The sequence below is a fragment of the Uloborus diversus genome, chromosome 5, assembly GCF_026930045.1.
Source record: "Uloborus diversus isolate 005 chromosome 5, Udiv.v.3.1, whole genome shotgun sequence".
NCBI lineage: Eukaryota > Metazoa > Arthropoda > Arachnida > Araneae > Uloboridae > Uloborus > Uloborus diversus.
In genome coordinates this window covers 153576119-153594697 of record NC_072735.1, presented here as the reverse complement: position 1 = coordinate 153594697, position 18579 = coordinate 153576119, and the positions used below count along the sequence as shown (strand labels likewise).

Genomic DNA, 18579 nt, shown 5'->3' with positions numbered 1-18579 from the left:
TAAAAAGAGCTTAAAATGTTAATGATACAGAACAGTAAAGAATTCATGCAACGAAAAATGACAAAGTGTTTTGGATCTACTTAAATGTCTTATAAGAAAGACAGTAGATTCTCAGCAATGTAATATTTTTAATTCAATCTCTTTCATCAGGTTTGTTGTCTTCAAATACAAGTATTTGTACTAACGCGTAATTTATCAACAACATTCAGTATTTATTTTCTATTAAAAAAAAAGCATGGCACGTGTCAGAAAGAGTGAGGTAGCATTTCTTACTGTCGCTCTAGTATTACTATGAAAGGGGTACTTAAAGCAGTTTAGAAATCCAGTTCTTCATTTTTATGAAGAAGATTTGAATCAAAGAATAATTAAGCAATCGGTTATAAATATATTAAAATCTAAATTTTGCTTAAAAATACTGTTTTTACAAAAAAATTAGTGTTTTTACTTCTGTCTGTCCGTAAAAAGCCTGTAGAACATAACTTAAAAATTCAATATAGTAAAAGATTATTTTGCCCTGCTGCAATTTTATTACGAACGGCGCAATTTTTGTGGTGATTTGTAACTGCATTGGCTCAATAACTCTGACCATGTTCATTATTCCAGAAAAAAAAAAGTTTTTGAAGAATTTACTAATTAACATGCAAAAGATATAGAATGAAAAATATATATATATCATTTCTAAGTAGTGTTCTTTCTTTCATAATGATGGAAAGCCAAACAGGGCAGGGAAAATTTTTTAATCTAAAAGTTTTCTAAAAAAGAGATGAAGTTAAATTGCAAGACATTCTTTTGATTCAAGTCTAAGGTAATTTAAATTCTGATAAACGGATGATATGAAAGAAATCCACAAATCCTTCCTTTTATTCTTGAACTTTTATCGAAACATAATAAATGGCCGAACCACTATTCCACTACGCAGAGCAAGATTTTATAGATCGGCACTTGCTATTAAAAGCAGTCACTAAATATTTCTGTAAAAGTTGTTTTTCCTATCGCGCACTTGCCTTGCAAAAAAGTCAAGATAAATAAACAGACGATGTCGTAATTTGTGATACCAAAAACAGCCGTTTTTATTTAATACAAAAACTGTTGACAAGGTAATTTATTGGAACAAGCTCAGATTTTTTTAGCATAAATTTCCAAAGCTTTATCAATTTTAATTTCTAAAACTTGTTTTTAAAACCAAGATACGTAAGATTAACTTTGGACAAATATGCTATAAAAACTTTAAAAAGTAATTTATGGGTTTGATTACAGACTGCTTCTTTTATACTGTGATCCAGCAATAATCTACCACGAATCTCGCAAATTGAGACATAATTAACGGCATTTGTAACTACTTCTTCCTTTTGGCCGAGTCATTGATTGACTTTTTATTTTGCAAAAAATAAGCCATTTTGAAATATTTTCTGGGCGATCCTCTTAGCGCTGTTTATATAAAATAACAATAATGCACCACATATATGTGAAAAGTGTGCTTACTAAGTTTGAAGAAATCTAACTAAACACATATGACATAACGTTATACGCTGCTGTACGTATATTCTGTAAAACCGACTCATTTTAAATTCTCACTTATATTTTCACATTAAATAAGTCTGATGAAATACGCATGAAAGAGCTTTAGTGTCACAAAACATCCGTTTTCACTAGGGGTGGTGCACAAATGACGTCACGCTTTTAGGGATGAAGAGAGGTTTGTGAAATTGTGACAGTTTGTGACAAAGGGGTGTACAACAATACGATTATGGAAAACAGCGTGACATGTGAAAAGGAGAGGGGTAAGGTGAAGTGTCACACTTTGTGATGCAGGGGGAAGGAGTGCAAATTTGTTGAACAAAAATGTGACATCATTTATGGACAGTTCCTTAGAGGTCAGTTATGACTAATGTATCCATTTAAAGTGAACTTTCTACAATGCGTGGTACAAATTTTTCAAGTGATCAGTATGTCCAAAATGCAGGTCTAACTATTTATTAGAACAATAAAAATGAGTTTCCAGTGAAAGGGTGGATACAAGGGGAAGGTCGTGGGGGTCATGCTTCCCACCCCCTAAATCGCCGACAAAAGAATCTGTCCCATTGTGTTCAAACACTTTATGAATAAAATGTAAACGTTTTCAATAGTCTTATATCAATTCATTGATTATTTTTTAAAGTAAATAGTTGAAATATTACTTCTTTTCATTCTTATGAATTTAATTTATAACGCTTATGCCCAATCAAGTGCCTTATTCCTGGCCTTGTTGCTTTTTATTGACACAGAAGCAGTTTCAGAACCTTTTCGTACCAAAACCGAAGGAAAGGGGGAGGGAGGAAGTCGTTCTTCAGCATGACTCCCCTCCCTAAAATGATAGCTTGTATCCGACTTTGATTGGAAGGTTCGGGGGTCCCTGGGGTGTTAAAGTGTCTATTGTTAAACACTTCTATAATAATTTGGAGAGTTTTGAATATTTTTATCACTTAAAACATTTTATCAATGAAGCAAATAAATCTCACGTTCATTCAAGAGGTAAAATTTGGACCGAAGAAGAGTTACAAATGTCTCTTGTTCCCGTAATACAATCAAAAACGTCATTATAAAAATAGCACAATTCGTTAAATTCATTACATTTGACTTGAAAAGCAGGTGTATTCTTTCCACTATCTGAAGTGTTTCATCGCAACAATGACTTACAGGAAGGATATAATAAGTGAACACACAACTCGAAAGAACATTCACAATTGTTCCAAATGTAAAGGAAGATTCTTTAAAATGGAACTGATGCGCACTCTTAAATGCAATGGGATGAACATTGTTTGAAATTTAATTCTTTTTCTGAACGATACATTATTTTGAGAACTCAGCACACAAAAGGAATTAATTATATAATTCCTTTCCTAATTATTAATTATCAAGCCGACGAAGACTGATATTTAAAAATCTTTTTGTAATTACTGATAATAAAAATATTGAAAATTGTTTCAAGCTATCAAATTATATATTTTTCATAACAAAATAAGATATTTAAGAAATTTACTTTCGACGAAAAGAAAAATTTTCAAGGGAGTATTCTACACTTTTCACTCCCAAAGCACATATGGGAGAGAGGGGAGGGGGACGCTACAAATAGGTAACTACAACTCAGTTTTTTTAACACAGCTTCGAGGAAAACTCAACGCATTAAAAAAATTTTTTCATGGCTTTTGGGGAATGTGGAGATTTGATTTAAATGTTATAAAACTTTCAAAATTTGATTTAATTAGAAGAATTTATGTCCTCTCCCGAATAAATTTTTTTTTTAAACATTAGTGAAACCTTCTATTTCTTTTAAATTTAGTTATCTACTTTCAAAATTAATTGTTTCAACATTAAATTAATCGCTTCTGACGAACTTTGAAAATTTAATGGAATTATCAGTTTAAGTTTTCGATTAGCACAAAACTTGTACCCCTCTTTCCCCCCTTATTTTAAAAAGTTTTTCTACATCTGAAACTCATTAAATAGCTTCATTATTATTACTTGTCCAGCATTCCAATGGTTGATTGTTAATATGAAAAAATATATTTATACAAAAGATAAACTATAGAAAAGATATGTGGAGGTTTATTAGTAAAAAGTTATAAATCACTGCCTGACGGCAAATGAACAAGGACTAATAGTATTTCTTAGGGTTTTACACCGGTTCAAAAAAGTAAAACTTAGTTTTTCCCATGTCCTGGTAAAAAACCAGTTTTTCCCGGCAAAACCCAACACTGCTTAATACTTCATCACAGTTCAAAAGTAAGACATTATTTTAAAGATTTTTGCACCTCTATCAGCGGAAAATAAACAACCAAGCCACATTTTTGCCGTTGTGTTAAAAAAAAAAAAAACCGGTTTTTTGATTTTGTTTCGTCGAGCGCGCACGGATCAGCTAGTATAATATCTCTCATTAGTCATATAATGTAATAACATTCAAAAATAATGTTAAACTTAAATGTTTTTATTCATCCCATCTTATTTGAATCTGAAAAATTTCATCAATTTATACAATGTTGATATCAGCGTAAGGTAACTGAGCTTAACCGGCTAAACTCTAAACCACAGCTGCAAATGACAATGAACCACAAATCAATAAAATTGCAAAGCACATTAACTGTTTAAACAGTCTTACGACGATGACTTAGATTTAAAACATTCAAATAAAGAGAAAATGTGCACAAATTGTAATTCAGGAAGCGTTCTCACAAATATTTTGCCCACTTTAAGCATTGCCGGTGTGAATATGTAAAGGGGTGAACTTTTGGGTGTAAATAATTCGATTGAAGCTTCACACAATTCCATAGGGAGCAAAACTTCTGCAACAGAAATCAAACGAACAAGCTGATATAGGCACATTTTTAAAAACATATTGTAATTCAATAACTTTAAGTAATTTTAGAAAAACTCTTTCACAAATAACCTTTGTTTTCCTTCGAAATGAATAAAATGCTTCTCTTCGAAGAGGAGAGTAACTATAGTATAAAGTTTAAGCTGATATCATTTCTTCAATAGCGTTTCATTCATATTTGGCACTCATTCATAGAGCTTTGGCGTGGCCGACAAAACACTTTCTGTGACGATTTCGAAAATCGAAAGTTGGTCGCGGTTTTCACAATAGTAGTGAGAGTTAAATTCCTTTTTAGTATGATTCTATGGAACTAAATTTGAAATAAACACCAGTAGATTACTTTAAACTTTAACTAAGACATAAAAATTTTACCATTGTTCTGTACTCAAACATCAGACTCATGGCACTGTTTCGCAAGGAAAATTTTTGGATGAGCTTTTAATCGCAAAACATAGCTAACAACCTCTCTAGACAAAAACTCAGAAAAGTTTTCTCAAAAAAAAAAAAAAAAAAAAAAAAAAAAAAAAAAAGAGATTAGAGAGTACCATTTTCTGAAGGAGGAAAAAATATATATGTTACCCTGAAAGACCAGAATCTGAGAATGTTACTTTTACAAGGTGATTTATTGGAAATATTCGGTCTTCCACCGATGTCTTTGGTATTTGGATGTTAATATTCACTGGCTAATGTCGACATTTACTAGATTTGGGACAGTCACAGTAAAAAAAGTTCGTTGATTGAATATAAAAAAAGGGCTGAAAAACAAGCACGTATGTATATTTTTTAAATTTCTAAATAATTAAAGTCATTAAAGGCTAAATACTAGAATTTATCATTAACACCTGAGACCAAAGATTGCTGAAATTTGATTCAAATCGCTAATTTTGTGCAAATATTTCAAAAATTAGTTCATACAAAACAGTAAACTTTCTTAGTCTTACACATTATGTTTTTGTTAACTCCAACTTACATGTTTATTTCTTCCTCCTTTATCGGATCATTATACATATTATTATTGAGTACAAAATTTTGAATCTAAATACATAAAAGTAAATACTGGGTAACATAAATAGAGAAGTTGCTTAGGTGAAATTACCTATATCGCAACTCAAAATCAATAACTAATACTTTGCATAAGACGCAAGTTATCAGATTAAATAGTTTAATTATTGAAATTAATACGGTATTATTGCAAAAATAAAAGTTTTAGAGTAAAAAAGAAAAAGCGAGAGTGTTTGATGTCAACAATACCTTCATTTGACGATGCAAAGCCAACGAAGAAGAAAATACTAAACCTTGATCCATCAATTTAAATTAAAGCCCATGACGAACGCTTGCACAAAAGTTACATGAATGGGAGCCAAAATACGAGCTTCCGTACTCGTCACAGTTGCTTGGCCTTGCAAATTATAGGTGTCTCAGCCAAGGGAATTTTGAAAGTCTTATCCCCAAGACATGAAAAATATCCGTTTATTGCTTTTTATAGTACCTCATGAAGACGTACACATCGAAATTCCAAAGTGAGCATTAACCACAATTTGATAATGAACATAAATTTAGGACTTGGAACAGCTGTTGATCCAGATAAGTGAACAGGCAGTATGGATTGAGTTTAAGAGTGAAGTTGAACTAAAAACATTAAAATGAAAAGTTTTCCTTAAAAAAAAAGCAAATGTATTTTGCAATATCATTTTTCTTTTCATTCACTATTTAACAGAAACGGAGTAGCAAATAATAAATCTTGATCCATTAATTTAAATTAGCGCCTATGACGAATGTTTTCAGTACAATTTCATGAATGGGTGCCAAAATATGAGCTTACGTACGCGTCACAGTTGCTTGGCCTTGCAAATTACAGGTGTCTCAGCCAAGTGAATTTCGAAAGTCTTATCCTCAACAGATGAAACACATCCGTTAATTGCTTTTTATAGCATCTCATGAACCCCTGCACATCGAAATTCCAAGTGAGAACTAATCACACTTTAATACTAAATTGTAATTTAGAACTTGAACAGCTGTTGACCCAGATAAGTGACATAGGTCACCTGATGAGACAAATTGAGCTGAAACTAAAACTTCGACACAGTGTAATTTCTTGATTTAGATTTGGGGAAAAATCGTGAAAATTTGATTATAAATGTTCTTCAAGAAATCAACGATGCAAACACATTGCGCTATTTTTACAACTGAATTACGTCAGAGTTTTTTCCCAGTATATTTTATTTTTGCATACGAATAGGGTCAAGGACACATAGTTTTGTTTTAACAGTGTTGAGTAATTGTCACTCAGATCTAAATGCCACTCAGATCAAAAGTCTCAGATCTAACTGTAATTAACAATTGAAAAAGATCAATGTACAATTATATTACCGACCAAACTTTCTCATCGTAAATAAAATTCATTTGTTTGTAAAACAAGTCTTAGATATAAATTTTAGATAGTATATTTAATTTTTGTGGTTGAAAAAAAAAACTTGTTGAGTTCTTTATACTGATTGAACGGCAAGATCTTTTATTGCTTAATTCTGTACCAAACTGCTCTTTTCCAGTCAAAAAATTAAACAACCTATTCTTATATTAAATACTTTTTTTAAGCACACAGTTTAATGAATTTAATCAACCAGATTCTCTGAAAAACTGCGGCTTTCGAAGCTTTGTTTGTTGTACCCCTAAAACTGATGTATTTTTACATTACATGTATTTACAATAACAATTTTTTTTTACCTGTAAATCTCTAACTAGTTTCATTGAAATTCCAAATTTAAAAAAAATGTTTCTTTTATTTTTTTTCATTGAAAATAAAGTCATTGAAAACAGATTGACAATAAAAACTTTTGAAATAATTATGAAAGTTGGAAACTGTAAAGAGAACAGGGCTCCCAAGGCATTTTTGTTTAGTACCAAGCGAGAGAAGGGACCTGAATTCTAAAAAAAATGGGATGGGAAAAATTACCTTCATCTCAACGTTTACAGGTTAAAATTGGAGATACATTGATTAACCGGCAGTAATCGGTTAATTTTTACCGATTAATAGATGAAGAATTATTTTTTAGTTATTATTTCTTTTGCCTAGAACAAGAAGCTATTCCGAATGAATTTATTACATTGAATCAATAGTTTCAAACTTGACCTGTCATGTCTCTATTGGATTCAAAATTTAATTATCGTGGTTGGGGTGAGAAAAACACATTCATATTAAAAAATAAAAGGAAAGAACATTGATAAAAGGTACTAAATGGAAAATTCAAAACAAGTCTAAAATTTTAATGAAAAAAAGGAAAAAAAAAAAAAAAAAACCCCGAACATTTAGGGACTAGAAACGAAAAAAAAAAAGGGGGGGGGACTTTTAGATGGAAACGGTGAACAATTAAAATCATTAAAGACACTCGAAAAATTCCAGCCAAGCTCAGATGTCAAGTACATCTTCCCTGCACTTAGTTTAATAATAAATCTAAACAACAATTCTCGAAGATTTAGGAAGTTCGCAGAAGTTATGAGCAAAAATATTTGATTTTGTCACAATTTCCCAATGATACATTTTAAAGAATTAGTATAATCTTATATACACTTGAATTCTTTACATACTTATCCAAAGTTAAAAGAAAAAAAAGAAAGCATTATAAACGAAAAAATAATCATAAAACATACTTAAAAATCAAGTCTACTTCTTTTTAAAGTGCAGCAAGAACCTATAGAATGTGTAAGTATAAGAAGAACAAAAAAGATCACATACCTTCAGCATCTAGTTGGCAATGGTCCTCCAGTGTATCACACATAGATGCCATTATTGATTAAACCGAACGCGATACATTACCAAACAATTTTTCACTAAAAATAGTTCCAAGTAATTGGAGGAACATACCTCCTCCTGGGGGTAAGGTCTGTGATTTCCCTCTGTCGGCTGCATGGCTAGGAGAATAGGTTCTCATCGAAGCACTGTGTGGCAGCGTCTGTGTTCGATTAGCAGGTAGATACTGCGTCGGCAGAGTCCCGTAATACCCTATGGCAGGCGGCAGAGGAGCTTTGGAAGCCTGTATCCGAAATAGAACGTTCACTGAGTCAGGAGGAACAAATAGGACATTCCGGAAATGTGGAGTTTTGCTGGTTAGATTCATGGCGAAGTTCTTTTTATAATTCGTTAAAGCACCGTCTGGCGAGTGTTTACTTCCATTTGATGAGAGCAACGGGGTGGTGATGGAGAAGGGAACTCTTTCGAATGATGTTGGAGTGGGTTATGGGGATCACCAAAACAGAGCCGAGTGTTCTATTTTTGTTTTTGGTCGAGTTTTTCTGAGGGGAGACGTTTTTAATGGCTTTGAATGCGAAGTTCAAGGAAATTGTAAGTGCTGTCACGGTCTCGGAATGACAGCAGAGACACGTAAACGATAGTGGGCTTGCCAACTAATTTCATTAGAAACTACTTCGTCTGTCTAAATTAAACAACCATCCAAAGGCAATTAATAAAAGTGAAACAAAACTGCATACAGTACGACTTCGATTTAACGACACCCGATTTAACGATATCCTCAATTTAATGAAACATTTCACTGGTCCGGATTTGACTTCATGAAATGTCTATGCTCCTCCATTTAACGATATCCTTGATTTAACGCTAACTTCTTCCAGTCCCTTAACAATCGTTAAATCGGGGTTATGCTGTATAAGTTACTTCAGATCAACATCATTCATAATTGCAGATTATGTTTGCTAAGGATTTAAGCATTTATGATTATAAAAACCGTGGTCGTTGAAAAAGTAATTTTTATTCAACATCATTGCAAGGGTTGTGACCAGAATACGTTATGGCCAAGGTCTGACTATGACTTCTGAAGACACTGGCCGTGAACGTATTTTCGAGGAATTTTAGAACATTAAATCGAATTGTTAAAAAACGGCATATGTTCAGTTTATGGAGAAATTATCTTTACTCCAAGAGTTTCGAACATAGTTGATCTAAATATTCTTTTCATTTTCAGTGTGAATATTTCTTTTTAACTCACAAAAAGAGGTTGTCAATCTGTATTCTTGTTCTATGAAACTCGAAATATTTTATAATTAAGTTGATTTTATTTAGGAACATGATAAAAATCATGGACGGTTTGTTGAAGCTTTATTTTTTAATAAACTGCGACGAACTTGAATAACTTGAATAGGGTTTAAATTCATGAAAGGTTTTTGACTTATTATAAAGGTTGTAACTAAAATGCTATTCCTGTACTGAATTTGTAGACTAGAAACTCAAATATGATTAATTCCCATTGACTTTGAAGGACATTTGATTATTTTTACGGGATAACATTTTTATTTTTTAAAAGTTACAATAACTGCAACTGTAACTTGTTTGTGTGCGTCGTAATTTTCATCTACGCATGATTTATTTTAAACGATTTATTTCAGAAGCTATTAATAAACAAAAAATACAAGCAAAACATTTAAAACAATGCAAAATACATGAAAATCAAATATTTAAATGCATACAAGAGCATACATGTTAATATATCACGTGCGAAAAAAGCCTTATTGTACAATATTTTTAAAATATAATATAAGCATTTACTTATTATTTCTATGGCATTTCTCATAAAACTGAATCTTCACGATAAGTAAAACGTTTTTCTTGTTATAATTAATTATAATCAAACAAATAATTTATTAAGCATTAAGTTACCGCCCTTAATCCAGGGCTACGACAGAACTACATAATGTGCTAAATTTAATTTAGCTATCAGTTTGTTGGCACTTTCAGCTTCAGTGAGGCGGCATCTGCCTTAAGCTCGGTTATTGTCTATTCCAGACTGATGAGTCCATATCTAAAACGAAACTGTTGCCGCTGGATGGCGTAACTGGTCTATCCGTACATAGCATTGCAAATAATTTATATTAGAATAACAATTCAAAAAAAAAAAAAAAAAAAGAAAAGAAAAAAAAAAAGAAAAAAAAGAAAGAAGAAGAAAACACCTACAGCTAACTCAAACATAAATGTACAGGTGCTAAACACTAATAAGTTACGGTGAAAAAAGAGCAGAGCACTGCTTTCCTAATCTCGTTTACTTTTACCTTTATTTGAATTTCATTGAAAAATTAACAGGTGAAAAATTAGGAAAACTTAAACTTGATTAATTTTGGTCATCAGCTTACAGCTCAGAGGGAAAAAAAAAGCCGCAATAAAATAAAACTAAGACAAAAAGGGATAATTACCTTGCTTCTGTGAATGTGCTGATGCTGATACTCGGAATCGAATTCGGGTTCAGAGAAATAACTGAGATCTTGATCGTAAGTGCTATAAACACCGCCACCATTGACGTCTTGTTCGTAGATTCTCAAGACAGATCGATCACGAATGTCTCTGTAATTCAAAGACACGAGTTAATCATAATGTTTTTACCTAAAATGAATTTATCTTACATATTCAACATTTTCTTTTTCAAATAAATAATTTTAAGCTGACTTTACGCCAAGAATGGTCATGACCAGTGGTTGGAAAAACTAAATGTTTTTGTAGTGAACTACGACTACTTTATTACAAATGTAGTTAACTACAGCTACAACTACTTTTTTTTTAAAATAGAGACTACAAATTACTTTAAAAAAGTATTCGCTATATTTCACTACTTAAAAAAAAAAAAAATAAATAAATAAAAAGGTAAGTAAATAAAAAGTATACACACACACTGTTTGAGGATTAAACGAAAAGTTGCTCAATTAATAAAATTAGTTCATTTGGACATGGAATATTACTATCATTTCTTTCTTTCTTAAAACAATTTTACGAATATTCGCCGTAAGAAAGGATTAAAAAGTTGAAAGATTCAAATTTTTACAATTCCGATATTTGAAAAATGTAAATAGAAGCAGTCATAGTTTGATTTAAATCTTACATTGGCATACATATGCATAAAATTGATTAGACGAGGAAGACATTTTTTAAGCTGAAGAGAAAAACATTGGATTAAATTTTACAGGAACTTATATTTTTTAGGATCTAATTAATTAATTTTGAACTTCAAGCTAGGAGTCTGGATCTGTACACCACTCCCTTTCTTACGCTACCCATAAATGTTTTCTTTTTTTTAAACTTAATTTAAAAGTAGTTTCTAGAAATCGCTACAAACTACTAGTTTTTTTTTTGTCTCGAACTACTCGCTACTCAACTTTTTTAAGTAGTGTGCTACACTACAAAATACTAAAAAATGTAGTTACTACAGTAGCGTCGCTATTTGCAGCGCGCTACTTCTGACCACTGGCCATGACGAATTTTGCAACGAAGAGATTTTTTTAAAGATGTTTATTATTTTAAAGTACTTTAAGAATTTTATGAGGTCGCTTCTCCATAATGTAGAGTATGAGAGCCGAAAAATGGGGGAGGGGGGTCTTCTACCATGGTGCTCAACATAGGGGTGCTTGGAAGTTCATCAGCAAAGATTGCCCGAGGTGAAAAGGGAAATGCCGTTAAAACCACCATTTTCTAAACTTGACACGATCTGATAAAAGGACCCCAAAACAGATGAAGTGTTATGAAGCTTGCTGCGCTCTTGAGCTTTAAAGTTTTAGACTTCATTTACATTTTGCTTAAATACGTTCAATCAAACAGCACGGCTCTATCCGTACAATCGTAGTTACGATACATTTATTATTATATCCGTATCATATAAAGTAACATTTATGTTTTTTTTTGTATATCTATTTGAAAATACACAAAACTTCGAAAAATAACCCTTAAGATTCTATTAACGCTGCGTTTTACCCAATTGCTAAATTTAACAAGTCATTTCAGAGCAAAATAGATTTCCAGTACCAAACTCTGGTGTAAGATGACATTTAGGAAGAGAAAAATAAAATGTATAGTAAAATAAATAATGTCATCATATAGGCATGAACAAAATTAATTTTCAAGAAAAAAAATACTGTAATGATTATACATCCTTCAATCAAATTCATGATTCAACGTTTAAGAGTCATCTTGTCCTCATTTTTTGCAGTCAACAACTATAATTTCTGAGCTTCAGGAACCTTTACCAAGTTTCCAGAACGAAAATTTTCCAACCATGGCAGATTTTCGAACAAAAGGAAATGAATAATTACTGCTATCATGGAATTAAAAAAAAAAAAAAAAAAAAAAAAAAAAAACAGCCATATTCAATGGTTTTTTTTTTGTGTTCAATCCTTTCCATCCGTAATTTCGTAGTAAACTCTCATACTCAATGGGGTTTTTTTTGTGTTCAATCCTTTTCATCCGTAATTCTGTAGTAAAATTTCATTGATGTTAATAGCGACGCAAATTTGCTTATAATTTTAGAACCCTTTTCCAAAAAACTTCACGGCTCGAAGATTTGGCAACCAAGTATAGAATGGCTCTGATCAGTTGAGCTATGACCTTGACAATGTTTACTTCTTTTTTGGGAGTTCGGTGAAAAAGGGACGTATTACCAGCACGGATTTGAGTGGGAACACTTTTGTAAAACTACTACAAAACCAATCTCAAACCATTGGCAATTACCCTTAATTATTTCCCCCAAAAGAGATAAACAATGTCAAAGTCATAGCTCAGCTAATCAAAACCACTTATTGCCGTGGGAAGGTAAAGCGTAATATCTGCAGAAAGGAGTTTTTGAGGTATTTGAAGAAACGCGTTTTGGATTTCATACTAACAAAATGGAAATTTTGGAATTAAGACGTTTTTAGTGCTTTATTTTTGGCGGAAACGTAATATGCAAGCTTGCACAATAAAGCTAAGTACAATAGATGAAAAAAAGTGCAAAAAAAAAAAAAAAAATGCAGATATTGCCTTTTACTCTTGACCATTCCACGGCAGACTATAACTTCATCAGTCGAAATAAGCTTACGATTTGTAGTCATTACCTGAGATCTTCGAGCTCGTAGAACATATCTTTGGCAGGGTCGTGGATGTAGACTCGGATGTGTGGAGAGTCGAGATACTCCATGGTCAATTGCTTGGGAAATGAACGTACGAAGAGAGCCCTCACAGTGTCCATCGACGTGATTTCATTCGGTAATAGCGCCCTCTTGGTCTCGCTCTGGTACTGCAGAAACACGAGACCTGGAAGGAGAAAAAAAAGGCAAATATAGATGATATTCAATCAGCCTACAAGTAGGTGCAAGTTAAGCTTTCACACCACAGCTGCGGGGTAGGAGGGAAAATATCAGACTCCGGCTCCAACTCTAGGAATTTTAGAGCATTCGACTCCGACTCCTTTACTGTAAATTCAGTACGACTCCGCGATTCCGCAAGCACTAGCAGAGTTGTAGACTTTAATGGAAAATGGCCGCCTCCGACTCTTGGAATTTTAAATACCTTCGACTCTCCCCAACTCAGACTTTTTTACCACAAAATTAGTCCGACTCCGCAATCCTCGTTCACAATATTTTATCCAGGAATAAATAAGTTCCTTTACAGACTATACTGGGTATTCCACAGTAACAGATGCATCATTTTTGCACAAAACACCCTTTAAGATCCCAAATATGTTTTATCCCTGTTTTGTTTCATGTACTAGGATATTTATAGTGCATGTACGCACAGAACACTGTAACAAATGTGTTATTTTTGCTCAAAACACTCATAAAGACTCCAAAATATGTTAGATCCTTGTTTTATTACATGTACTATGTTATTCCACAATAACAGATGTTAAGTTTTTACACAAAACACCCTATTCTTCGAATATAGTAGGTCCTTGTTTTATTAAATGTACTAGGTAATTCCACAGTAACAGACGTATCGTTTCTGCACAAAATACCCCGTAAAGAGTCCAAATATGTTACATTTTCGTTACATTGCATGTACTTTATGAAGAACATCGACTCTCTTGCTAAAAAACGCAATTAAATTTTTTAGATTTCCAAACAATATTCAAAAACTTTGTTTTTGCTTAGTAACGGGCGTATTTCATAAAATATGCTCATTACTGAGCAGAAAAATATAATTCAAATATAATTTTTGAACAGATTCAAAATTTAATTGAATTTTTTTAACAGTCGAGTCCATGTTCATCATAAAGTACATGCAATGAAAAGAAAGATCTAACACATTTGGAATCTTTGCAGGAAATTTTATTGGATACTTCAATTCGTAAATCTATTAAAATGGAATTTCCCAACTACTTTTTGAGTTTCGAAAAATTAAAAATGAAATGTATTGCAAAACTACTTTATTCCGGTGAATAAACGAGTACTTTATCCACGAATAAACAAGTAACACCATTTCTTTCATAAATAAGTGCCATATCCAGAAATAAACAAATATGTATACCATTTTCTCTATGAATAAATTAGTACCTTTCCCATACGCCATTTGTTCAAAGAATAAGCAAGTTTCTTTATAGGTCCTACAACTATTTTGAAATAAAACATAAATTAAATGCATTAAAAAATACTTTTTCTTTCACTCTACATGACTGGGCTTCATAAAACACAAATTCAGTGCTGAAAGAACAGGTCTAATTATATAATCTGCAACAATATACACCAAAAAGTTTCATAGCCTTACTAAAAAGTATTTTTCTTTTAATGCTTTTCTTTTAGAAGATAACTTGACTTTCTCCTACATTTCATATTGGAAAAAAAAACTCGGTTTATTTCAGATAGGCTTCGAAAAAGTGATTCATTATAACCACGTGTGAATAGCTGAAAGGTAATTAAAAATTCACATTAGGTTCGATAGGCGTTCATTTAAGAAAAACTAATACCGTCGCACTCGTATAATATTTTCAAAGAAGATTTACTGAAGATTATTTATTTATATTTTGTTGCAGCAAATATTACATGTATATATAATGAAAAAACTGCTTGAAAGCCTACTTTAAAAATTAATGCTATTTCATTAAAGGTATAGTGCATCAACTAACATCCAAACACAAAATTCATTAGGAAAATCAAATCTTTCTGTATTTCATTATCAAAGCATTTGATTTAAATTATATTTCGAATTGAATTTTGCCCAAGAGCTGTATTTTTCATTAATTTACTCAAATTTCCATTAGAAATCAGCCCACACCAGAGGAATAAATTTGTTAGGATACCAGTGATTATAGGGCAGGATCAAACGGATGGCTAGGAAGCAAGCAATGAATATTTGTGTGCTGAAATGTCAAAGGGGGAGGCTATTTTGCATACCGAACAACAGCGGCTAGGCAATTATTATAAGCTAATGAATTATGGAAATAAGTCAGAAAAGATTATTCATCCTTAATCATTATTTTCTAAGGGTAGAATTGCAGCATTATTTTCGTTATGCAACCGTTACGAATAACGCCACACCAGTTTGTTATTTCTAAGTTTCAGCCATAGAATGGAAACTTTCCCTAATAGGTTAAAGCAATAGGGTTTAATTAGCTACTCGTTAGCAAAAAAAAAAAAAGTAAACTATTAAGTGATTTTATAATCAATAAAACGAATTTTACAGTCCCACATTTCTTAAACAGAGCATGCAAGTTTTGTTCAATCAGTTTCAGTGATACAAATTTAAAAATGATTATTTAATTAAAATTAAAGCATTTTTGAGCGGTAAACTATTAATTAGGGTTTAATCAGAGAAAGAACTAAATGCAAAATATGAAGTGGTTTGAAAACCAACAAAGACGAATGCAAGTTCGACACATTCAATATGGGAAATAGCATTTCATATACATGATTTCATTCGTTTATTTAACCATAACTCATTTAATTAAAATATTACGTGAACATTTTTTTAAATACTCATGTTACGAAGAAGGGCATCGGCCGCCTTGTCAATTAGTCAGACAAGTCTGGCTGAGGATAGGGAGGTTCTGGGTTCGAATCCCGGCTTGGATATAGATGTCCTTCGCTGTCTTTGTCCATTTTGTGCGTGGATGTGTTGTGCCGTGAATGATTACCTATCCTATGAACTTATCCTTATGACATGTGTGTACTGTGAAAGTCTGACTTCACACCAAATTACGGTACAGTTGGCAAAATGAATCAGCGCACCCCAAATTGCCAGCCTAGTTTGCACAAGGCAACTAAATACTATGAAGAACCAAGTCCGGGAAAATACCAACATTCACCGATGAATGTAAACTTTCCCATAACCAATACTTCGGCAAAAGATCGAATATTTCCGATGAATGTGGACATTCTCCAATTTTGGTCCCTTTCACAGAAACATATTATATATCACCCGACACATGTCAAATGAAGCAAGTACATTACGTGAACAGCAGTGCTCCGAACAATATGTCCGCTAAAGAATCGACTGTCTCCGAAATAGTCTCTTAAGTATCTTACAAAGAGCAGTGCAGAAGTGTCTTCTTTATCAGGCGATCGTATTTTATCCGGAGAGAATGTCTTATTTTTTTTTTACTCCGGAATAAAATGCAAGACACGTGTTTCTCTAAAAGAGATAGGATAATGGTTCTGTAAAAACTGATGACAATGCAGAATGGTGATGGGCTCGCAGAGCCTTTCATACTGTTTCTATGAATTCAAAAAATACGGAAATATTTTAGTTTCATATCTAGATAAGCTTTATGAATAAATAAAAACGTACGCGTTTTGTCAACAAATTTTGAATTTTTTTTTAGTTTTGATGATGTAGTACATAACTTATTTTTTCATCCTTAAATAGAGTAAGGCGTGAAAGAAGAATTGTTGCGTGAAGGAAGAAATTTCGACGTGTCTGACTAACGTTGGGCATACTGAGCAACATATTTTAAGCAAAAAGCAGACAAAAATAAAACCTTTGTTGATCATTGTTTTATTTGAGCTACAGTACAATTTTAAAACATCTGTTGTTCAACCGATGTCGAATAAGTGTATAAAGAAATAAAATTAATAAATCAACAAAAAAGAAAAAAATAATTAAAAAGAAAAATTAATTTGAATTTTGACATCTTGAATTCAAATTATGTTTTTCGCAATCACGAGTGTGTGTGTGTGTGTGGGGGGGTATGTGTTTTTGTGTGTGGGGGATGTGTGTTTGTGTGTAGGAGGTATGTGTATGTGTGTGTATGTATGTGTTTGTGTCTGTGTGCAGGCATGAATGTGTGGGTATTTGTGTGTATGTGTGTGTGCATGTATGTGTTTGTGTCTGTGTGCAGGCATGAATGTGTGGGTAGTTGTGTGTATGTGTGTGTGTCTGTGTGTGTAGGTGTATGTGTGTGTGTAGGTGTATGTATGTGTGTGTGTAGTTATGTATGTATGCGTGTGTGTGTAGGACATGGATGCAACCTGGAGACGGCTTTCGCTATAGGAGCAGCATCGTGAGGAACCGGTCGACGGTGATGCTGCAGAGGGTGCTGGTGGGAAGATAAAATGATAGGACGCCAAAAACAGTCAAATGAATGCAATAAGCAATTGTGATTGCTCAATAAATATCTGCGATCTTTGCTAAAACGTTACATGAAATGCTATCGCAGTTCGTATACCATGCGTATATTTATCATTACAGTAAATCTTTCGGGGAAAGCTGCTGTCAGTCTTATATTTTTACTTAGTATTTACCTTAGCACAAACAATTTTATCAAGCAACACACATAGGAAAGATTATTCATAATAGAAGCGGGAACAAGCTTTTTTTCTTTCTTTCTTCTGCGCTTTTTTGAAAAAGTAATTTAAGTTCGGGCATTATCAAACAAAATAATTCTATAAAATTCCCCTTTTGAAGCATTGATAGTTTTTGTTAAAGTTACGCAATTAGCGAGAAAGGTTGCATTTTATGAACATTTTCAAAGATTATAATTATTTTTGATACAATCAAATTCCTTATTTGAATAAAACAATAACAGAATACTTAAAAAATATTTTTTTCAAAATTTTCAACACAGGAAAGAGAAATAAACGAATACAATAGTTATCTTTTCTTTCAAAAGACAAGTTTTTTTAGCATAATCTTCTTTACGCGAAAACGGTACCCAACATCCAGCCACTGGCATTCATTTGAATTTAGACGTTTTAAATTCAAATTATAGTTGCGATAAAAACCATTAGTAGAAACAAGAAACCCAACTAGTAGGGTCCTATCGCAACTCGTGATTACGATAAACATAATTTGAACTTAGATCTCAAAGTTCAAACTATTTTAGTTTTTCTTTTTTTTTTTTCTTCTACTTCTCTGCACATAGGTATTCATTTATTTCCTACGTTTATACATGCTTAAAATAAAAACAAGTTACTCAAGAAGAATGAAAATATTATAAACAATTCACATCATCCAATTTTAAGAAGCTACAAAGTTTCCACATCAAAACAAA

The 18579-nt window shown here is 32.3% G+C and overlaps 1 protein-coding gene across 1 annotated transcript in view; it reads right to left on the bottom strand.

Annotated features, from left to right (window-relative positions):
* Positions 1–18579, bottom strand: part of LOC129222499 (coiled-coil domain-containing protein AGAP005037-like) — a 202453-nt gene that overhangs the window by 49807 nt on the left and 134067 nt on the right. Inside the window, exons 3-5 of the mRNA XM_054857012.1 lie at positions 13211–13409; positions 10550–10697; positions 8214–8382 (exon numbers count right to left, since the gene is read on the bottom strand). Of these exons, the coding sequence (XP_054712987.1) occupies positions 8214–8382; positions 10550–10697; positions 13211–13409 (516 nt within the window). The remainder of the gene's footprint in view (positions 1–8213; positions 8383–10549; positions 10698–13210; positions 13410–18579) is intronic.